Genomic DNA, 24,335 nt, shown 5'->3' with positions numbered 1-24,335 from the left:
CTGTGGCCATTTGTGGGGCTGTTGGTAACTAGAAAGTAGTGGACATGTTGGACTCTGGAAGGAAGAGAGTGTCACTGGCCTTCTGGAGAGCCAGCATCAATGCATCTCATCTCTGCTCTCTCCTCTTCTCCTGCAGATCTCTGCACCAGCTCTCAGAGACACCCAGCTTGTCCAGAGGGACCAGTTTCAATTCTTGCCATTCGACCACAAGTGTGCCACAAAGGTGTGTGACTTAAGGCTCTTGCTTCCATAGGGGTGATTCTGTATAAAGTGGATGCCACTACATGATAAGTAAACACTTGACAAAAACTCCTGGAATGATTGGTTGCAAGAGCAGACAAGAAAACATTTCTCAGCTCTAATACATAAGAACTATATGACAATTAAATAAAATTGGAGTCAGGCTTTATACCTGTCAAGGGAAAATTGGCAGACTAATTATTAGTTAGTCTGATGGAATTCCATCAGTGATACACTTTCTTATCTATTGGAAATACACACACCTCATCTCTGCCACTTACAGAGATCTTCATATCATATTTTAAATTTTTTATTTCAGTTTTTAAGTAATGTCCTCAAAGATACACGGGGTGTGTTACAATTTTTTTAATCAAGTGAAGTCTGCAAAGCATGTGTGTACGTACCTTTAAACATGTTTGCAAGGACACCTATAGACTGACAAGGAGAGGGTTAAGAATGGGAATGGAGGACTAAGAAGAGAGAGAAGCATTTGCAATGCATTTTTAAAAATTCATATATTTTAAATGTTTTTGCACAACTAATTAAGTATAAATTAAAACTTAATGGTATTTTCATAGTAATATGGAAATATTTGATAACAAACCAATAGATAATTATATTATTTGCCATATGACTAATCTTCAGTCTGTCAAAACAGGGACTATTGATGTCAATTTTTGTGCATTATGCCCAGCATTATAGCTCAGAACATGACAGATGTTCAATAAATATTTGTCTAACTAGGTTGAACAAAAGTTTGTAAAATGAGGTTGATAGGATAATAGATTAAATCTTCCATGTACAATTTAGATTCCTCCCTAGAGTTCCCCCCTCCCTTGTTTCAATTTTATATTAAGTTGTCCATGTCAATATGGTATTCTCCTGTTAGCTTCAGTGATTAGGCTATCTGAGCCACACCAGATAAGGTCCTCACAGAGGGTTCCATCCTACCTGTTCTTCCTTGATTGAATCAGGTGACAAAGAACCAGATCAATGCCCTTCCCATTGTTAGAGAATGAGAACATGAAAGTAGCAGTCTGAGTGCCTGGGCCTTCCCTTAGCAATATAAATCATTATAGAGAAATGAGCTAAGCCATCTCAAATAAACTCATTACTGTTGCCTATAAGGTAGAGGCTAGCTTGGTAAAATCCATACCAAAAAATTCATAGAACCTAGAAATTTTCAAAGCTCAAATCTAAGAGACACTTACTAATTGAAAGGTAACTTGATAGACATAAATACAGCTTTCTTGATTTTGGTGCTAAAGCAGACCACGACAATTTGATTAGAGGCATTTCATATTTTACAGAAAGTTCAAAGGATAAAGGAGAATACAAAAAGTATTTTAATATCACATAGAAACTTTAAAAATTATTATTTGGAAATTTGAATCTTTGTGGTCTGGATTCAATAATATCCTTGACAAATTTGTATAGCCACAAACCTATACTCTTTTAAAATATTCTTCTTTGAGTCTCCTGTTCACAGTTCTTTTTTCCTTTCTTCCCCTCTTGCAACCAATTATTTCTTGGTGGTGTTTTTTATTTATATTCCTCCATCTTCCAACTTTATGTTTGCTCTCTTGGAAAGGAAAAATCAGATGGACACATTCACAGAATTGTTGGTTGAGCCCCCTTGGGTGGGGTGACAGACTGTCCTCTAGATGACTATATAAGAGTTCAATTTCTTTGTCCAAGTTCATTCCTCTTTGGAAGATTGGATGACTAGGAAAAGAAATATGCTGCTATTGGATGAAATTATCTATTTTTGTCCAAGCATTCCTGAATGGCTGGAATTTGGGGAAAAAGATCCCGTGGACATTCTCTTGGATCTGGGATTTGGTGCTAATGAGCCAGACATCTGCACACAGATCCCAGCCAGATTCCTCACTTGTGGCTCAGCTGCCAAAGGAATCAACATTGGAGTATTCCTTGAGGCTCAGAAGCAACGGATGGATGTGGAGAACCCTAGTTTGTATGGTAAGTGAGGACCACAGGGCACTAACACTTCAGGCTAGCAATGAGTAGCCAGGCACCCCTCAAGCTGGACCAGTGGGCTATGTGTGTGGTAGCGGCTGACCCTCTGCTGCAGTGTCTTGGGATGTTCTGATGTGTGGCTGCTGTGATTGACTGTAGGTCTGGGATCAGGTCCCATTCACTCTCCAGGTTCTTCCTGAAGGACTTGCCTCAGCCCCACCCCCCCACCAACCTGCAGCATCACTAGTTTCAATGTCTAGTTGCTCATAATGAAACATCTCAGGTCTGCTAAGATTCCATTGGCCCAAACAAATCACATAATCTCAGAGGAGTAGAAAGAAGGGAGAATGAAGAAACCTGGTAAAACTACCAAACAGTGTGCACTGTTTCCAATGGCCACACATTCAACTAGGACCTGATAGGCCTCTCAGAGTCACCAAGAGAGAGTTTATGGGAAGGCAGTTAGGCCTACACCATATCTGCAGGCCTGTGGATTTACTATGACTGATTCTTTCTTTCTTCCTTCCTTTCTTCCTTTCTTCCTTTCTTCCTTTCTTTCTTTCTTTCTTTCTTTCTTTCTTTCTCTCTTTCTCTCTTTCTCTCTTTCTTTCTTTCTTTCTTTCTTTCTTTCTTTCTTTCTTTCTTTCTTTCTTTCTTTCTTTCTTTCTTTCTTTCTTTCTTTCTTTTTATGAGTCATAGGGCTTGAACTCAGCCTGGGCGCTGTCCCTGAGCTCTTCAGCTCAAGGCTACCACCCTACCCCTGGACCTGGGTGTTGTCCCTGAGTTCTTCGGCTCAAGGCTAATGCCCTACCCTGAGCCAAGCCCCACTTCCAATTTTCCAGAGATTGATTGGAGATAAGAGTCTCGGGTGCCTGGGTTGGCTTTGAACCTTGATCCTCAGATCTCAGCCTTATGAGTAGCTAGGATTACAGGTGTGAGCCACTATGCCTGGCCACTATGCCTGATTCTTATAGCAAGTATGCAGATTTGCTGTCCAGGGACTCCATTTTCTGGGCTCTTTCCAAGGATGCCTTTGGGATTATCTATTGTGCCCCCCCCCCAAATTGGGGCAAAGATGATTTGGAACTGAGTAGTTTTTATTTAATGTGCAAATGTGCATATTCAGCTCTGAGGTGGAGGGAGGTAGCAGCATTCCCCAAATCACTGAAACAAAGAACCCCTGTGATCTGCAAGGTACATCTCTAGGGAAGAATCTGGGAAGTGGCAGATGAGGAAAAGACAAAGTTATTTTTCTGAAATCAAGTGTTATCAATAAGTAAGATTCCTGGGTTGAAACATGGAGGGAGATTCCTCAAGATTACCTGGACCAGACACTCCAGCTGGATTTAATCTCTGAGTTTCTGTCTCTTCATTTGCAGGTAGGTGAGATCATACTTCAAATCTCAGTGGTGAGGTTCAAAAGGAGAGAGTAACCCAAAGGTGAGGCAATGTCATTGCTTCACCTCTCAGAAGCAACTGATGTTGGTCCTTGTTGTCTCCCTAATCAATGTAGAGATTCCAAAGAGCTAGTGACACTATGTTTGTAGACTCCAGGCCTAAAGTCTAGGAGTTCTACATTAGGTCTAACCACTCATCCACCACATGTTGAATAGAGACATGGTGAAAGGCAGAGAGAGGAGATTTGTTCCATGGCAACCATAGAAGACAGCACCTCAGCACATATTTAGACAACTTTGGGAGGGTAGACATTGGCCTCATCTTAAATAGAGAGAACATGGTGGGTGGGGTAGGAGAAGTATGCAGAGTTTAAACAGTCTCAAGTCACAGACAGGGTCTGTCTGATCCCTGTCTCAGCCTTTGTCCTTGGGAGAGCTGAAGAGGTTATTGCTTCTACTTGAGAGGAAACACAGGTTTACCTTTTGCCTTAGAAAAAGGACAGGAGGGGCCCAAGCGCCTTACATCAAGAGATGTTTATTGGTGAATCTAATGTTTTCTGAGTGAACACAAAGAGATTGCAAAGTGACTGCAAGAGGAAAGGACTCCGTTGAAAGAACACATACACAAAGAATGAGCTGAGAGTCCAGCTTGTAGTTAATTCATAGGCTGCCTGCACCAGGAGCTGGAGGCGATCCCATCAGCACCAGGCCTCCCTCCTTTCCTCTACGTAACACTCCAGCACACTTTCAGAGTCAAGAAAGCTGAGAAGGTCAGATGTAAAACAGGCAATAACAAAGTTAGTTGGCTGTTCAAAAGACAGAATGGGAAATGATGTCGCATTCAAAGTCAATATAAAAGACTTAAACTGGAGGGTAAGAATCAATTAGTCCATCATTCAGTTTACCCACAGGCAGAAATAGAACAGTCATCTGAGACTGTTGTGCTTTGAGAATTGACTGAACCAATTAAATTGATAGGTTTTTGTCTTAGACTAACTGCAAAAAACCTGTGCTGGGAGGGAGAGGAGACAATCATAAAAGCTATATTGTAATTCAGCCATGCCCCCCAGCTCACAAAACAGATTTGCACTCAAATAGGCTTTATTAGAGGGGGGGGATGTAATCAGAATTATTGTGAAGCATCAAACCCTATAGTTCCTAGAGGTCTTGAAAGGATCACACAGTCCTCTGAGAAAAATGCATCACATTTATGGAGTAGAAGGATGATGGGTAAAGAACTCCTCCACACAGGTGGAAGACACAGGTCAGTCCAAAGATGTGCCAGGGAGGAGCCAGAGGGATGGATGGCAAGGATGATGTAAATGACAGATGGAAGGTGGCACCCTGTCACCTCTGTCACTCTGGCCTCGGAAGAGCTGTGTAACCCTGTGTTCAGGCACCTGTGTGCATCTCCCAGTGTGCTGGAGATGAAGATGATGGAGGTTGTGGGAGTGATAGTGATAATGGTATCTTCACACACAGCTAAGGGCAGGGGAGATACTGTGGTGCTTTGACTATAAAATGTGAAACGATCCAACAGGCTCTTCTGGTGACTGCTATGTCCTGAACTGGCAGTGCTATTTAGGGAGGTAGTAGGCACCTTAAGAGGTAGGTCCTGCCTAAGTGGTAGCATTCCTTTGGAGGTTATTCCCTTCTTCTTTCTCCTGTCTGCCATGAAACAAGTAACTTCCCATTACTTGTTTTCTCTGCCTCAACCAAGCCCAGGGTTATGGACTGAAACCTCTGCAACAATGAGCTCAAATGAATCCTTCTTCCTTTAAATTGCTTTCCTCAGGTATGCAGTCACAGGGATGAACAGAAATACTCAAGCTACTTTACTTTGAAACTTCGTGGTTGCTGCTTCTCCATTCAATGAAATACATCCAAGCTTAAAAGATCCCCACACACCCAGAGTTTCTAATGCATTGACACATAAAAACCGGGGTTGTGTATGAATCTACACAGTTGCTCAAATTCTCCTCCCAAGGTGTTACTCTGCCCCTGGCACAGTATAGGAAATCATCTTGATAAGGACAAAGACATTACCCAGAAATCTTTATCAAGGACTTAGCTTCCTTCTGCTCCTGAAAATCCAAGGAACTCCCTCTTTTTTTCTTTTCCTTTCTTTTTTTTACCAGCCTTTATAGCACCTCACTGGTGCATCTCTGTTGAAAGGCACAGTCTAAAACCAGGATGTTTGTGTGTTCCTCAGGCCGGTTCCGACAGCTGGAAATCTTGGACCATGTGACCAGTGCTTTCTCTTCTTTGCTGCATGATGTTAACGAACTACAGAGCAACTCAGGAGAGAAAGCTGGAGGGCAGGGATTGCAGAAGACTTCAGGAAGGGGCGCTCAAGAGCCTCAAAAACGAATGAGCCAACTTTTAAGAAGAGCTTCTAGGCAGGACACCAGGAGGATCTGCAAAGGAGAGGCCCCTGAAACATTTAGGATGGAGACTAGATTTCCTAGCTCCTCCACCGAACTGTGGAATAATGGAACAGAGTTATCAGTGGCCTCCATCAGCCACAGCCAAGACCACAAGCCTCCTTCAACAGAGCATCATTCTGTCCAAATTGGCGATGCCTGGACTCCATGTCGCCCTCCACAAGCCACCCTGGAGCCTGGCTCTTCCATGCTGGCCAGGCACCCTTCCTGGATACCTCAGGGGTCAGTCAGGGCCAGAACTCGGAAGGACAACTGGATTCATGCAAGCAAGCTCAAGAACTCACCTCATCTTGCGAGCAAAGGACCAGACTCCTTTGAAATGGAGGAGGTCAGTATTCTTTTCTTGTGGAAGTATCTGCTCTGTCTGTCCCCTTCACGACGTCGTTGACCTGGGGCCAATATTCAGACACCAATCCAATATGACAAATAGAAAGAGATTTACAATAGAGCAAAACCTAGATACATAAGGCCATATAGTATGACACTAAATGAAAGGATCTCTAGGATATAGAAACATAAGCCATATAATGAATGATTGTCCTTAAGGTACTCTGTTTTCATCTCTTTTGCTGTCCCTTGGTTATCTCATATTGTTACAGTATCTCATTTTGTTACCTGATATATCGGATATAATTGTATTTGGTTATTTGAAATTGGATAGGGAAGGGGGGAAAACAAGATGAGGGGGGTGAAGGGAGGGAAATGGGGACCAAACAATGTGAAAGGGTATCAATATATGTGAATTAATGCACCTTCTATCTGGCAAATATTATGTAACCCTTCTATTAACTACAATAAAAAATATTTGGGAAAAAAAGAAAGGGAGTCAGCATTCTTTACCCTTGCAACATTTTTTTTGGAAAATTCCAGAAGTTAGAGAATTGCTACATAAACAAAGGTGCCTTCAAAATGCAGACTGTGCTGCATCACTAATGATGGTGTTTGCTTTAGGGTATGGTGGAGTAGCTCAGCTCCCCTCCATAATGTCCATAAAATGTTCAATGGTACAGCTATATCCTGAATAAGCATATCAAGAAGACCCTCATAAGAAATACTGAAGCCAGGCCCTGGTGGCTCACACCTGTAATCCTAGCTATTCAGGAGGCTGAGATCTGAGGATCATGGTTCAAAGCCAGCCCAGGCAGGAAAGTCAGTGAAACTTATCTGAAAATTGGAAGTGGCACTGTGGCTCAAGGGTAGAGTACTAGCTAGTTGATAGCACCTAGGCCCAGAATTCAAGTCCCACAACCGGCAAAAAGAAACGAAGGAAGGAAGGATGGAAGGAAGGAAGGAAGGAAGGAAGGAAGGAAGGAAGGAAGGAAGGAAGGAAAAAAGAGCAAAAGAAATACTGGCATAATTTTTTCCAAAATGTTAGCTTCTAACTTTTCTAAATCTCTTAAACTTTTTCCATATGACTTGTTTCTATAGTAAGATCTGTTAATACATTTAAGCAGCATGAAAACTTGGCCTTAACAATAGTTTTATTCTTCTTAATTGATTACTATTTATTCATTTACTTAAAAAAAACTTTCAACTTTCTCTGGCAGTCTAGAAAATTATGTATTTTTAAGCACTATGTGATAACTGACTTTTCTAAATGATTCTTCCCAAGTGTATTGAGCCATCATAACAAACTTTCTCCAAATATATTTAACATTGTTTTCCAACAATAAATTAAGTAAAAATAAATTAAATAAAAAATAAATTTAATGGGCCGGGAGTTTGGCATAGTGGTAGAATGCTTACCTAGCATGCAAAAAGACCCGGTTCGATTCCTCGGTACCACATACATAGAAAAAAGCCATAAGTCGTGCCGAGGCTCAAGTGGTAGAGCTCTGGCTTTGAGAAAGTCCAAGGACAGTGCTCAGGCTCTGAGCTCAAGCCCAGGACTGGCAAAAAAAAAATACATAAAATAAATTTAACTCAAAGGTCTGTTTTCCAGGAAAAAACCTTGGGTCCTGTACCCAGGTGTGACCTTCCTCTCTTGACCTTGTTAATTCTTTGAATTTTCATTGTGGGGTCTTGTTCCCACTACCAGCAGAGACAAGCTACTTGACAAAAGTAGCTTTGCAGTCTTATCCCTCTTGCCATTTACTGCCTATGGACACTCCTTATATGTTGACTGAATGAGGGAACTTTTTATAAAGAAATCTCTAATGAGTTGATATGCTTTGGAACCATAGGTGCAGAGCTTAGAAGAGGAGGTGGGAAACACCCTCAACCTGACCTCAAGAACAGCAGGTAGGAGCCCTTCACAAGGTGATACTTCATTTGCAATCTTTCAGAAAAAGAGCAAAACAATCGCTGTCTATCTTTCTTAGTCCCTTCACAGCTTCATTCCTCTCCACAAAGGATCATCCATTGGCACATCATTGGTGATGGTTAAAACCTAGACCCAAGCAAATGTATGTGGAAATTTTAAAATACCAGAAAACTCTTCTTTATCTTCAGGACTGGTGGGGTGAGTGACTTGTCTAACAGCAATGCATTTGCTCTGACTATATCAGAGCCAGAGGATTTCACACTGGATTGAGAGGAACTAGAAAAAGTTCTTCCCTCCCCTCCTGCCGAGGACACCATATCGCAGAAGTCCTAGTGTTTTCCTGGTCCTCCATCTGTCCTAGGGAGATGAGTGTAGAAAAGTGTTAAATTCTCTACTAGTTCTTTCATACTACATTTTACATGACCCTGATTGCAAACTTGGTCTAAACAAGTTGCAAAAATGAAGTTTTACAAATTCCCTCCTAAAACGGTGCATCATTGTTGTCATCCCAGGCAAGGAGAAGAGCCTTCCTTGGCCCCCCCTCTACCCCTCACCCCCACTTCTATCTCCCACCTTTCACCTCCCATGCAATTAGCTCCATGATTCAGCGTTTCCTAGATCCTTTATGGAGCTGGAAATAGGCAGAGATGAGTCAAGCAAAACAGAGCAGACGAAGCTAGCGCCTTTCCTGGAAGAAGATATGCAAATTTTTAATTTAATTTAGCATGGTATCAAACATGTCTTTTCCATTACAAAGTGTATGTATGGGCCTCATTTTGCTAAATGCTGTTTGGAAATTATGCATTAGTAATTATAGGGTCCTGCTGATTACATAAATTGTTATCTTGCTCTTCTAAGTAATTACCACATAACCTGCGTTGAGGTTTAGAAGACAAAAATAAGCAGCTGTTTCCCATCTAATTGAATGCTTCTCAGTGAAGCCAGAGTCCCCTTGTCAGTAGGAACAGCCTTCCTTGACATTCAATTAAGAAGCCTATGATATTGTGTAAACTATCCCAGTCATTCCAAAAAGAAATATTTGGGAATTTATGCAAATGGAGATTGTGGCCTAAGACAGGTGATAGCTTGCATAATGGATAAAATCTAGACAACAAGTGCAATGTGATTACTTTTCAAAACATTGTGTGTGTGTTGGGGAAGGGTGGCAGTATATGCTTGTAATCCCAGCAGAGTGGGGAACATTATGGGTTCAGAGCCAGCTAGCAATACCACACCTCAAAATATAGTCCAAAGTGCTCCTCACCTAAGAAAAATAAGACTGAGAACAAATCAGTAAAAGTAATGGGGAAAGGATAATTGTATACAAGTCACTGATTTGAGGCCTAAAAGAGATACTTTATAAGACACACACACACACACACACACACACACACACACACACACACACACGAGAACCCCCAGGGCTCATCATGCCATTTTGCTGTCCAGCTCAGGATAATAGTAATCTGGAAACCCAAACTGGGGGGAGGTGATGACAAGCCATTACCTTGTCATGTACCCAAAGGGAGCAGGTGAAGAAGAAATAGGCCACAGTCTTGCTGTGGGCTCCTATGCCAACCTCTGAGGGAAGATGGAAAGGTAAATTTTGAACCTCAAGAAGTTAAGAGGCCTTCAGAGAGATCATTCAGAGAGCGGCTTCACACTATGGAAAAACACCCATGCATTGTGAGAGGTCCTCTTCTATATAACTTAATTCATGCCCTGAGGGAGGCCCTATTTGGCAGGGGTGGGGGGCTGTATTGGAATTCTAACTCAGTGCCTTGTGTTTGCTAGACAAATGCTCTAGTACTTAAGCCATGCCCCGAGACCTTTTGACTTGATTTGTTCTTCAGAGATGGTCTTGCTATTTGTTTTTTTGCCACAACCCGCCTCAAACTATGATCCTCCTGTCTTCCAGCTGGGATTGCAGAAGTGTATCACATGCTCAGTCCTGGGGCACTATTCTTCTTGTATGTGTTAGATGAAAAACTTGAATTGCAGAGAGCTCTAGTTGCACAGATAGTAAAAGGTGTTGTCTTACTTCCGATTAAGATCACTGAGCTCATCATGTGTGCATCTTCAAGATGGGTTACTATCATCAGAAGAATAACTCTAAACTTTCATGTTTACCCCTTAGATATTCCTGGAGACTTAATAAGAGTAGATTGTAGTTTTGCTCAGAGTAGATTCAGGGAAGGAAATGTGAATCTATTATATTCTGTCCTCCAGTGAGTTTTCTTCCATGTTAGTTACCCCAGATACTGGATTCTGATATTCTCACTGTCCTGATCCCATTTTGATGTCATTTCCAAGGGTCCGAATACAAACTAACACGCCTTTCTCCTTCCTTAAGCAGACAAAGTATTCCATCCAGCTCATCTTCCTCCTTCCTTTTGTGTCTGTTAGTCTCAGAACATGACAACCTTACTGGTCTTGCCTGGAAAAACTGTAATGACATTCTTTTGGTTCCCTCTCTTCTGTAAAATTGTGCCAGACTGGAGGATAAAGCCTTTGTCTTATTTACCTTAGGTCCCTGCACCTTGCCCTACGCCACTCTGGAAACCCCACTGCAGGAGCTCCCTACATGCAGGGACACACACGCACACACACACACACACACACACACACACACACACACACACAAATACAGATCAAATCACACATGGCATGGTACAGCCTGGGGAGTGCATTCATAGTTTCATGTTTACTGTGCTCTACTGCTCATCTAAAGTCCCAAACCAAGTTAAATGCAACACTGCAAGATCAGACATATTATATATATATAGATAGATATATAGATATATATGACATTATATAGCATGTATTGTAACATATGACACGGCATATTTGGTTATGTTCCTGGCTCGGGTTTCAGTAGAACTATCCCTTGATGGCTGTGGGGGTTTGTTTCAGCACCTCCTGGTAGGTGCCAAACTCACAGAGGCTTAAGTGCCTTGTAGAAAATGGTATAGGATTTTCATACAACCTCCAGACTTGCTCTGGTAGATTTGAAATCTGCTCCAGATTACCTACCATAACAAATGCACTGTAAATGGTATGCAAATAGTTGTGCTGTTTTTATCCGTGAGTCGCATTTTTTTATGCACAGTTAGTTGGATCTGCAGATGCACAACCTGTGATTAGAGAGGGTGGGCTGTATTTGCAAATAAGAAATGTATCCAGTTGTGTATTCCTTCCAGATATATGGCTTAGTGCCTGGTATTTGCAGATACAGTGAATGCTAGGTAACATTGATTTGGGTATTCCATGTAACAAACTCTGACCTTGCTCCCAGAAAGCCGATTTATCTGAATAGACATGGAATCTGTGGAGTAGCTTCAGAGTCAGATCAACTACAATTCTCATTGGGGAGGCATTAAATGTTTGTGTGTTAGTCATTGACACAGGATCCAGAGCAGTTTCAGTTACATTACTTGGTACAATGACCACAGTACAGTTTCCCTTTTAGAGATTAGAGCTCAATGGATTAACTGACTTGCCTAAATTTACACAGCTGGCAAAGAGAAGACCAAAAATTCAAGCCAGAATCTTTTGAATTCAAACCTAGTCCACCCTTTCATTCTGAATTCATATATTCAGCAGATATTTAATGAATTCTCATTTAATACAAGTGGGAGGAAGAGATGATTTTTTTTGCCAGTCCTGGGCTTAAGCTCAGGGCCTGAGCAATGTCCTTGGATTTTTCTCAAGGCTAAAGCTGTACCACTTGAGCCTCAGCACCACTTCCGGCTTTTTCTAAGTATGTGGTACCAAGGAATCGAACCCGCTCTACCACTAGGCCAAACTCCCGGCCCCAAGGAAGAGATCTCTTATCAAGAAAAACCAATCACTGTTGAATGATGATGAAGAGAAAGATGCTCATAGCCAGGAAAGAGCTGTCCCTGGTCTGTGAGCCTGAAGCTTTCTTCCCAATTCTTGGCATTGGGTAGAGAGCTTATCTTCCTGCCAGCCAAGGCTTCAGGGACTAGTGGACCTTCCCTTGGAGGCAGATTCTATGATGACCACACCCATTACATAGATGAGGAAAATGAGGTAGAGACCAAAGCTTCCCATAGCCACAGTGCAGAGCAGTGGACTGTTCTCAATTCTGGCTGCCTTGCGAATGACCTTGAGAGAGAAAAGCCTTACCTTGACACAGACAATAGCTCTGGCCACAAACTCTGCGGATTCACCTTAACCCTAACACAGAAAAGCTGCTCCATGGTACAACTGCTAAAAATAAATAACAGAAACCAAGGCCACAATTCTCAGAAAATACTGCATCCCCTTTGTTCACTCCCTCAGTGGTCCCACAGGGGGGTGGCAACATGGAGGCAGAAGAGAACTCTGCTGTGGCTGGGGGACCGAGGCTCCTCTCTTCTGCTGCGATTAGGTGTTAGTGGGGTTATTTCTTTCCAGGGAATCAGCGCATATATCTGGAAGAGAGACAGGCAAGGTGAAGGGGGGAACTAGTCCCCAGTGATGGCCTGCTCTCAAGACAGACCAAGACCAGAGCACTGGTAGACAAGCTTCGGGGGCCCTGTTCTCTGGCTCCTTCACATGACTCCAGCCTCTGGCCTCAATTTGAGTCTAATTTTGCTTTATTTCCTGCACACCTCATGGAAGCCAACCCCCATTTTTCTGCTTTGTATCTTCTTTATATTTTCCCACCATCTAGTGTCTGGCTGTTTAACAGCAGCAGGCTTTGTGGTAAGGGCTGTTTTTTTTTTTATTTCATTTCATTTATTTTATTTTATTTTATTTGCATTTCTTTTTTTTCTTTCCTTGGCAGTAGGCATAGACTTAATTTTAAAAGAAGCACTCAAACTCCAACAGCCCTAAATGACTTCCACGCAAAGCGGGGTGTTTTCTAGCCTTGTTTTTTAAAATATGGCCATTTTTTTATTAGGCAATTTTATCATTGTTATAAATAAGTAATTGTACTGGGGAGAAGGGATAATCCTTATTTAATTAAATTCGTCTACACTCCCAGGTTGGCGGCAACAAGACATATGCGAGGCTAATGCCGGCTGCCTGCCTCTTTGCCTGTGCAATTAAAAATTCACTCTACAGTGGCACTGGCAGTTTAGTGTTGCTTTTGGCATTTACAAATTCTTTTATTTTGTGACTTTTTTTTTACCATACACATATGCTGGAGCAGATGTTGCTTATTTGTTGTTTATTCAAATCTGTAGGCTCTGGCAGCTAACTCCATTGTTCTGTAATGAAGCTTTATTCGCTGTCCTGTATTAGGACCCAGCGCCTGCACCAGAGGCTGCCCGTCCCGTAGGATGCCTGCCCGTCCGTTATTGCTCTTGTAGTTGGCTGTGTTTGGCTGGGGGTTCACCCTGGGGGGAGGCAGAGCAACAAAGGGCTGATGGTCACCAGCCAGATGAATAGAGAGGGACAGGCAGGAAGGTCATGTAACTGTTCTCTGCACTCTGTTTCCCTGCCCCTTGGTCTCCTCTGCTACGGGGTTGGTGTATGAGACTGGTGAGCATTTTCTTCCTGCTCTTTCTGGACAATTCCTCCCCTTATTTATTCCATTCACAAGCAGGGCATTTGCTGCCTCTACTCTCCTTCTCCTCTCCATTTCCCAGTGTGTCACAGATTCTTCCATGACCCCACTTGGCTCAGCAAGCCCTGCCTCGTCCACTCATGTCTTGCGTGGATCTTACCTTCCTGGTATGTTGTCTCAGCCAGACCTGGGGGTTTTGGTTGCCTCTGCTTTGGGGGCAGCTACCATTCCTCAAGTGGAGAATGTCACGTCCACAGTGACCATAATAAAGACCTGCTGATCCCTGGGGCTCCCATGCCAATTTGGAGCTGTTTGCCTTCTGGAAAGCCCTGGCTCGGCCAGGAGGCGATCAATCAGAGATGTAACCACCTCCATCTGGCACGATATGACATGGAGCCTCACTATTAACACATTTGTGATTCGTCTTGTCCCAAGGAGTAGCGCCAACTTCACCCTCGCCCCCCCAACCCCGGCATCTGGGAACATTGGAGCTTCCCAGCGTGCAGCCTTAACACAGTGCCTCCTGCGACACTGCCAGTGACAATTCTTTTAATTATCAGCCCCCTTCCCCCCCCACTCCACAGACATTTTGGCTCCATGGCAATATTCTGCAGCCGGCAACCAGTGCTGCTCTTGATGGCTGAGAGTAGTCCAGAAGCAGGAGGTTCCTTGCTACCCTCTTAGGATGAAAAGGATAATTTCTTGACACTGGGCTGTCACCAACAGCACCCCCACTTGTTTGGGGGGCACTGACTTCCATGTTTTTATCTGATTTCTCTGCATTGTCTATGTAGTGACCTAAGTCTGTATAGGATTGAGTCTGACCTCTTTCTCAACCATCCCAGCCCTCTTGACCCGCTGTGTCCCCTCCACCACTCCAGTCCCCTGACAGCCGTGTCCCTTCCACCTCCCTCAGCCCTCCTGACCCACTACATTCCCTGCACTGTCCAGGCCTCAGGAGGGCCAGGCCACTCTGTATCACCACTCCCAAGCTCCCCACCTTTCCTTCTGAAGCTTTGTTACTCCCTTCAAGTAGACCCCACTCTGATGCCACTTTTCTGATGTCAAAGGCCATTAAGGCCCATGGTGTTGGCTTGATCACTGCCCCTTGGAATCTCCTCCCCAGGACCTCCTATCTCACTGTGCCCCAGGTAGGGATCCACTTCCCCAGAGGCCTTGGCCCCTTTTTGCCCTATGTTATATCTATGTGCAAAGCCTTTGTCCCTAAGTCATCTCTTCTGTGAGGGACATCTGGTTGGCCTCATTATAGCTTGGGGCCAGCACAGGGCTCCGAAGTCTGTGCACCATGTGCCAATCACTCACTGTGTGCCAAGCACTACAGAGCACCTCACATTCATGGGACACAGATGAGGAGACTGACCTACAGACAGGAGATGGAACCTGGAGAGTAAATAACTGAGGTAGAACCCATGCATCTCTCTGACCCTGAGGCTTTTATTCCTGCTTAGCTCCCCTCTCTTTCCCTAGCCATAATAAGGTGATAATAATAATGAGGATGATGGCGGTGGTATTACTTTGTAGGATAAAAATAAGATACCACCTTAAATAAATATTGTTCTAGGCCAAAGATAATTGAAGATACCACCCGAAAGTAAAAGTAGGCAGAACTACACTTAGAATTTAAACACCACTGTATCTCTAAAGGAATATTAAAATCTGGTTTAACTGACCCAAATTGAAAAAGAGAACAGTAAAAATTTGTGATTCAACTACTATAGGTTGAGTTTATTCAAATGCAAGCTTCATAGCAATTATCGTTGCTATGGTAATTAGGTTGTTTGTTTTAACATTTATATTGTTACATTATTTATAATAAGGATGGTGATAAATAACAATTGAGAAAATTAATGATGATAAGAATTGTTATTCTAAACCACATTCACTCTGTGGAATTCTCCTACTTACAGATGAGTGTGGGGATTCATTGCTAGGCCTCACAGAAGTTAAATTTTTATGTTTGACATGAGAATAATTTATATCAGTAATGCCACCTAGACGCCTTTGTTTTAGCCTGGATTGTTCTGGAAATGAGTCCATAAACCGCTTCCTGGCCTTGCTGAGCCTGAGGTGTTTGTGAGGGTGTGGCCTGAAGTCTGTGTTAGCCTCTGATGGGAAGGGAGCATGCTCAGTGAAGGAGGAGCCCACACTTCAGGAAGCAGGATAGAGTTGACACTCTAGGGCTCCTTGTCATGCTAGCACAAAAATAGTTCACGGTGAGCATTTCCCCAAGAAATACTGCCAATTGGTTGAGGAGTCTGCCCTTGTCCTGAGGCCCCTGGCAGCTGGGAGGGAGTGGGAAAGGCAGCCTCCCAAGTACTCCCCTAGGTCTTCTCTGGGGCTCTGTGGAAAGAACATGCCAAGGCTTGACCTGTGGCAAGCATTCTTTCTAAAGAGCACAATGCTCCAGAATGGATGAAAAAATGAGGCATCTCCGTGAGTTAGTGCCTGGTGACAGAAAAGGCCTTGGGCACTGGAGTCCTGACTCATAGCTGCTTTTGTCCTGGCTGTTCTGGCCTGGACCTTGGCATGCTCCCTCCCTCTCTGCTCTAGGCTTGGTTTCCCTTCTGTGAATGACTCGAGCCAGAGCAGCTGAGGGTTTGCTTGGTTTCCTCAACCAATTCTGCCAGCTGCTGGTACCTACGGATCTCCATGTCGACACCGGATGTGGTCTGTTTGATGGACAGTGGGCATGTGGGTTTAACCTTGGTCACAGATCGATACCTTAACCATTAAGATTAGTTTTGATAAATCTAATATGATATAGGCTTGCAGAAATTCTATTTTCATTAAATGACTTTCTCTTAAATATTTGCAGTGTTGGTCTATGGAGATTTTTCACAAAGCTCTATTTTATCCTGATTATTCCTATTAAATGAATGGACAAATTAATCCCATAAATTTTTGCTCTTGAGAAGAAGGACTGTTTAAAAGCCAGTGTTTGGTATCTGGGAACTCCGGAGATCCTGACCTAGATAGCCTGACATCATACTAAGTGTGGAATCTAACACCTTCTAGAACATCCAGAATTGCAAGTTCAGTGGGAGTCAAAGATCAGCAAAGATATCTGTCTGTGCTAAAATCCAGCAAAGCCAAGCCTACAATGAAGGTAGGTAGGGGCCTGGGTGAGTGGGGATTCTAGATGCTCAACAGCCACAGGTTTAAATAAAAACTAAAGACATGCAGGCCAGACTTTGCAATGATAATGTGATCCAGTACCACAGATTCCTGTTCCCCTGACCATTCTCTTGCGTTTGTTGGTAACTCTTTCTACATATTTCAACTCTCACAATGTGTTGTGCTTCTCATGCATAAAGTCATAAAGTCACCTAGGCCTAACCATGTTAATTTACAATTTGAATTCCCCCTCTGCTGTGCTCTCATTTTTCCTCTCTGGAGTAGATGAAGTTGCCTCCTTTGGGTGTCCCTTTGTCTTTTTCTCAGGTTCGATTTACTCTGTCCCACAGTGCACACGTGTTCCTTTTCCTTTAGGGACTTCTCTCAGGTTATTTTGTTTTTGTTTCTGTTTTTCATTTTGGTTGTTGCTGTTGGTCATGGCGTTTGAACTCAGGGCCTGGGCTATCCACCCTGAGCTCTTTTGCTCAAGGGCAGTGTTATACTACTTTGAGCCACAACATCACTTTCAGTTTTCTAGTGGTTAATCGGAGATAAGTCTCAAGACTTTCTTGCCTAGTGGGCTTTAAACCCTGATCCTTAGGTCTCAGCCTCCTAGGATTACAGGTGTGTGCAACTAGCACCTGCTTTTTTGTTGTTGTTGTTAAGAATATCCTCTTACAAATCCATTAAAGAAAGCAAAATGGAAAAAATACAGCTCTGTTCACACTGTGACTTTGTTCCCCACCAGCTGTTGTGTAACTGTAAAGCATGCCTTACCCTCTTTTGCATAGGTGATCACCATCAACTTGGAAATTTGGGGAGGTTGAGTTTTGAAGCCTTGGAACTTCTCTGTCTGAATAGTTGCCTTCACTTCAGTGAAGAAGTGTGCAAAAAAACATTGCTTTAGAAACTGGGTGCCTGAGAAGTTTTTCATCCAAGAGGAAACATACTTGATGCCTGTCTCAGAATCATGTTGTAGGTACATACCTATTTTCTCCAGTAATCTGAAGGCTTCATTCCATTGTCTTCTTGCTTCCAGTGCTATGCTAAGACATCTAAAGCCATATAGCAAGGACCATCCCTTTCTCTCTCTCTGACCAAATCTCTTGATGCCTTTATATTTCTAAACTTTCACCATGATGTACTGAACCTACATTCACCAATTGAATTGGTTACTTAGGGCCTACTTCAAACACAAATTCATAGCATGTAATCATAAATTATTTTTTAGTAATTTTCTTTTTTTTTTCTTTTTTTTTTGCCAGTCCTGGGCTTGAGCTCAGGGTCTGAGCACTGTCCTTGGACTTTCTCAAGGCTAGAGCTCTACCCCTTGAGTCTCAGCACCACTTCTGGCTTTTTTCTATGTATGTGGTACCAAGGATTCGAACCCAGGTCTTCATGCATGCTAGGCAAGCACTTTAACCACTAGGCCAAACTCCCGGCCCCTTTTTAGTAATTTTCTAACACTGGTTTTTACTCTTCTTCTAGAAAGTTTGGATATTGGTACTTATGGATGGACTAATCTGCTACTTTTCTCTCAGTTTCTGTTTAACTTTCATTTCTAGAATACTTGTTAAGTTTATTATCTAATTCTTCTATTGGATTCTGCCAAATTATTAGGATCTGAAGTGTCCCTTGAGTTTCCATGCTTTGGTATCTTGCTCACAGTCTGTAGAACTACTAGGAGGTGTTAGAGCTTGAGCAAGGTTGGGGTGTGGTGAAAGGAAATCAGGTCTCTGGGTGTTAAGGTCTCTCTCTTTGCTTCTGGACTTCCATGTTGTACTACGATGACAAAGCCCAACGCCACAGGATCACATGATTAAGAATTAACACATGGTAAATTGTGAGCCAAATGAATCTTTTCCTATTTCAGTTCTTATCTCAGGTATTTTGTTACAGCATCATTAAACCGATTTACACAGATTAATTTTGGGTGGTTTTTTTTTTTTAAGTATACATTTATATGAGATTTATGTTTTCAGAATGCTTCTGCTGCATAGCTTCCAATTCTTAGGTGACAGTAATGATGACTTCCTTCTCTTTTTGGAGATGTCAATGATAGTTCACACATATGTATGCACATCTGTAAATTTTTCATTCCCTGTGTAATTCTTATTTTTGTCTCATTTTGCTCCACATAGGCTTATTGTGGTCTTTATCTTCCCTGCTGGATGTTTCTTAAGTACTCAGATTGTTAATTGTACCCTCACAACTAAGAGTAAGACTATAAATGTCATTAGAAGTTCTGGACAGGTGGGGTTTGCTGAATTTACGTTTAACTGTAGGGAAGCCTGGAATACCTCACTGCAAGGGGAACCCTGGTGGTAATATATTTAGATCATTTTTCTTGGATTGCTTAGAAGGCATAGAGAACATTCTTCTAATCTTTTGCCTAGAATAACAATCTGTTGAGAGTCTGGGAAGCTGGTCAAGAAAAGCTTAGAGCTCTTGGCTTTGAGTCTTCCGTGCTCGTCTACCCAGCATCATCTCAAGGCCATGCCCTCTACTGTTTTTCCAGAGCCACTGAATTAACTTCCATTGTTTTAGCAGATAGGAGGTGGGGACCACTCAGCATATTATTGGCTTGGAAGAAGAGTTGCACTCTGCTTCCCCAACAGCTCTTCTTCAATTCTGGCATCTCAGTGCCTCTAGTTATGGGAGTGGTTGCTAGCCAGGGTCTATGGCTGCTTCTTGATTTTATTGTTTTTCATGGTTCAGTTCCCCCCAGGGTTTCATGGCTCTTAAAACAGGCATTTTCCTCTTCCATTGAGCATTATAATATATTCTTTCATTGTCATTTAATTTTAGAACAAATTTATTAAGATATAATTTATATGCCATAAAATTCAACTTTAGCTCCTCAGCTCTCAGCCTCCTAAGTAGCTAGGAGTGTAGATATGAGTCATTGGTACTTAACAATTCTTGTTGAATTCACTCTTTTTCCTGTCAGTTCTGTCATGTTAGATATTTTTTAGTTGTACTTTAATTGTACTGACTTCCTAATTAATTTACTCTTTATCATTATGAAATATTCTTCTTTGTCTTTAGTAACAAATTTCTTAATATTTTTCTTAATAACATAAGAAATATATGGAAATATAGTGGTTGATTTTCTTTAGTTACTATCATATACTTTTTTATTATTTTTGCTTTTTTGGGGGGGGTAATGGTAGTGGGATTTAAACTCATGGCCTTGAGCTTTCCCAGATTACTTGCAATATTGAAACTCTACCATTTGAGACACAACTTCAGCCTTGCTTTTTGGTGGTTTAAGGGTGAAATTTATTGTTTGTTTTGAGGTGAAATGTTGTAGACTTTTTTTTGCTTGACTGATTTTGAACTACTATCCTCTGGTTTTCAGTCTCTTGAGTAGCCTGTGCCCAGAATTTAATGTTAGACCCATTTCTTTTTTGGAATCTGAAGTCCCATTCTAGGAGGGAACATTGTGGTTTTACCCACACTGCCAATATCTTTTTTTTTGCCAGTCCTGGTGCTTGAACTCAGGGTCTGAGCACTGTCCTTGGGCTTTCCTCATGTCTAGCTTTCTACCATATGAGCCGCTGCACCACTTCTGCCTTTTCTGCATATAGGGTACCAAGAAATCAATCCCAGGGTTTCCTACATGCTAGGTGAGCACTATACCACTTGGCCATGCTCCAAGCCCCACTTTATTATTATTATTATTCAAAAGACCAGAGCCTACTTTTATTTATTTCAAGAAACGAAATATTTGCCTTTTTAGTTATATAAAAAATCACATTTTAAGTTAATGATATGTGTTTGAGAGTTTATTCTGTGACACAACATTCGGTAATTATTAAGTCTTTCTTTCTTCACAGCTAGAATTCACTGAAGGTACCATTCAAATAGCAAAATCTTCCGTTGTCTTTCTGATAGCTTTTTTTTTCAGCTTCTAGTTTTTGCTGTTTGGCTTCCAATCTTTTCCTCTAGTACATTTTTACTCCTTCCAATTCACTGTGGGCCAACTGTGAGTTCACTGTTCATCAGTCTCTCCAAGACAAGGGCATGTGCAGGAGCAGAAAGGCCAGGTCCCTGAGCTGGAAGTTCTGATCTCTCCCGGCAGCAGAGCCTCCAGCACCAGGCCCTCTGCCACCCTCACTGCTACCCTAAGCTCCACCCCCACCATGCTGGGAAAACACAATATCTTTTGATTTTAGTATTTGTTTAATCTATTTCAGTGTAATGTTACTATTGATAAGAAATTTTGCTTAGAGTATATGTCCAATATTCTATTCCTCCATTACTGATTTTTTTGTGTTAAATAGGTATTTTTTGTTAATTTACCTATAATAATGTTTTGTTTTTTAATAAACAATTTTCTAAGTTCTTAGTGATGGCCCTGGGAATTTATTGTCTTGGCTAAAAAATAATCTAGCAAGAGCTGGGAGCTTGGCCTACTGGTAGAGTGCTTGCCTAGCAGGCTTGAAGACTTGGGTTCAATTCCTCAGTACCACATACACAGAAAAAGCCAGAAATGGTGCTGTTGCTCATGTGGTAGAAAGCTAGACTTGAGGAAAGCCCAAAGGCAGTGCTCAGACCCTGAGTTCAAGCCCCAGGACTTGCAAAAAAAAATAACTAGCTAGAATTGGTGTCAAAATTTTCCATAGTATGTATATAACTCACTACCCTGTAGCTTTGATCCTGTTATTTGTGATGTCATTTTCATATAAATTACATTATCGTACATATGATTCCATCAACAGTCTTGTAATTATTGCATCAAGCCGCCTCTTAAACAAAGTAAGAGAACAAAGAAATTTTAAGTCACACTATATGTCTTTAAATTTACTTTATATGTTTGTCTTTATGACTGTTGATTATCTTTGTATGGGGCTGAGTTACTGTTTAGTGGATTTTTTTTTGTTTTGTGTTTTGTTTTGTTTTTTGTTTTTTTGTTAATGTTGTGTTGCTTCCTTGTGAAGGACTCCATTACTTTGCCTTATAGAGCAATTCTTCTAGCAATAAGTTCTCTCACTTTTTGTCATCTGGGAATTCTTGAACTGTATTTCATTTTCGATGAATCACTTTTCTGGGTGCAGAATTCTTGATTGGCTTTGAAACTTTATATTCAAATGTCAGCCCACAGCCTTTTAGCCCTTATGGTCTCTGATGAAAAGTCAGCTGTTAATCTCATTGGCTGTGTGAACTGAGTCATCTTTCTCTTGTTTTAATAAGATTTTTTTCTGTGTCTCTTGGAAATCTTACTGTTCATGGATCACCACAGGCATCTGTCTGAGTACATTTTACCTGGTGTTCCTTAGTATTTGGATGTCTACTTTATTTTTCATAAAAATCTGAGAAATGAGGGCATTACTCTTGAACTATTCTTTTTATTTATTTATCTTTTGCCACTCATGGGGCTTGAACTCAGGGCCTGGGCACTGTCCTTGGACACTTTTTCCTCAAGGTTAGTGCTCTGCCACTTGAGATACAGCACCACTTCGAGCTTTTTCTGTTTATGTGGTACCGAGGAATCGAACCCATGGCTTCATGCATGCTAGGTAGCACTCTAACACTAGGCTATGCTCCCAGCCCTTGAACTATTCTTTATTGCTGCTTCTTTCCTCTTGCACATGTCATCATTTTATACATCTGTTGCATTTGATAGTGTCCTACACAGCTCAGTTCATTTTCTTCAATTCTTTTCTAACTGGTTTTACAGCTGGATAATTTCATTTGGCTTATTTATGAAGTTTCAGATTCTTTCATCTGCCAGCTCACATCTGATCTTGTAGCCCTGTGCTGCAATTTTCATTTCAGTTAACACAGTTTCAACTCCAAAGTGTGACTGTGGGCTCTCATTGTAATGTCTATATCTTAAGTGTTCTGCATTTGATGAGACTTTGCTCTTATATCTTTCTCTAATTCTTTAGAGATAGTTTCCTCTAATTCCTTGAACACAATCCTGGCTGATCAGTTGTATCTGTATGACAGTCTTAACTGTTTTTTTTTGCTTTGCTGTGTCAAGACCGTACTTTCATTTCTTTGCATGTCTTATTGTACACTGTGTATTGAAAATAACATGAACAGATATTCTCCTAGGGTTTATTGTTCTGTTGTTGGTTTTCTGATATTTTTTACTGTTTCTCTTTTTGCTTGTCTTAAAGTCAAAGATTAGCTCACAGAGTCTGTATTTTTTTCATGTTTATCCCTGGAAAACTGTTCAGATAACTTACTGGGCTGCAAATAATTTGTAGAATAAGGTATCTTCAACAAATAAGTCTCCCTCTCTTTGATAAGTAGTGCTATATATTTATTAGAGCATACTGAGATAGCCTGACAATTCACACACCTTAGACTTCATTTCCTGTGTATGAAGAGCCTCTGGCCATCCTTGTATGTGACCTATGTCTTCTCACATCTTTCCTAGACCTGCACAAAACCCTGCAAAGAAAGAAAAACTACAGGTGTTCATTCTACCCAGAGTCAGTCTATTATGCTTATTTTATTATAGATTAATTTATTTAGCTATATTTTAATTAGAACCTACATTTGTTATACCAATCTATCAGTCTATCAGATCATTTCTGCACAAATTTTTCTCTTCCTTATAGAGCTTATGATAGAAAAGCAGTGGAAGAAAAGATAGTCTTGTTGAAGGTCTTTCTCCTTTTCAATCTCCCCATGATCAGCACTCTGATTTACTTCAGCTGGAGCCAGATCTAGCAAGTATGTCTCTGTCTGTGCTGTCTATCCCACCCACACTGGGGCCCTTCTGAATTCCGTAACTGTAATGGACAGTAAAGAATCTCAATTGTACTCCGGCCATATTTGTATAATGTAACAATACTCAATGGTAGTTGTGTCAACTTGGTCACAATACATATTTTGGCATTTTCTTTTTCGTTTTCTCATCTTTTCTTTTTGTGGATCATGGAGCTTAAAGTTGGCCTGGGCACTATCCCTGAGCTCTTTAGCTCAAGGTTCTTACCCTACCCTTGAGCCAAGCCCTACTTCCCATTTTCTAGAGGTTAATTGGAGATAAGGTTCTCAGGTCCTTTTGTGCCCAGGCTAGCTTTGAACCTCCATCCTCAGATCTCAGTCTCCTGAGTAACTAGGATTACAGGTGTGAGCTACATTTCGACATTTTCTTACTCCTGTTTTCTATCTCTTATCTTATTCTCTTATAGTCATCTACACAAAGCTTATACACTCAGGATTATCTATATTTCTCAGATGTTCGGAGCAGTTGGTCTCAGAGCAGTTCAGGGGAAATGCTGGGGAAAGAATTTCGGACATAGACATTTATTATCATCAGAGAAATCATTGACATGCTCATGACTTTTCAGGAAGCTGTGACCACCCTGAGAAGAAGTAGGAAAGGCCCTCAGATCCACAAC

At 41.6% G+C, this 24,335-nt stretch overlaps 1 protein-coding gene across 1 annotated transcript in view; it reads left to right on the top strand.

The window, feature by feature from the left end:
• The window catches only part of Itprid1 (ITPR interacting domain containing 1), a 55,617-nt gene that overhangs the window by 13,620 nt on the left and 17,662 nt on the right, over positions 1–24,335 (top strand). Inside the window, exons 5-8 of the mRNA XM_090332277.1 lie at positions 137–223; positions 2,018–2,220; positions 5,827–6,386; positions 8,242–8,299. Coding sequence (XP_090188403.1) covers positions 137–223; positions 2,018–2,220; positions 5,827–6,386; positions 8,242–8,299 — 908 coding nt within the window. The remainder of the gene's footprint in view (positions 1–136; positions 224–2,017; positions 2,221–5,826; positions 6,387–8,241; positions 8,300–24,335) is intronic.

Source organism: Megascapheus bottae, chromosome 5 (genome assembly GCF_031878675.1).
Source record: "Megascapheus bottae isolate mThoBot1 chromosome 5, mThoBot2.hap1, whole genome shotgun sequence".
NCBI classification, from domain to species: Eukaryota; Metazoa; Chordata; class Mammalia; order Rodentia; family Geomyidae; genus Megascapheus; species Megascapheus bottae.
This window is presented reverse-complemented; position numbering and strand designations above follow the sequence as displayed.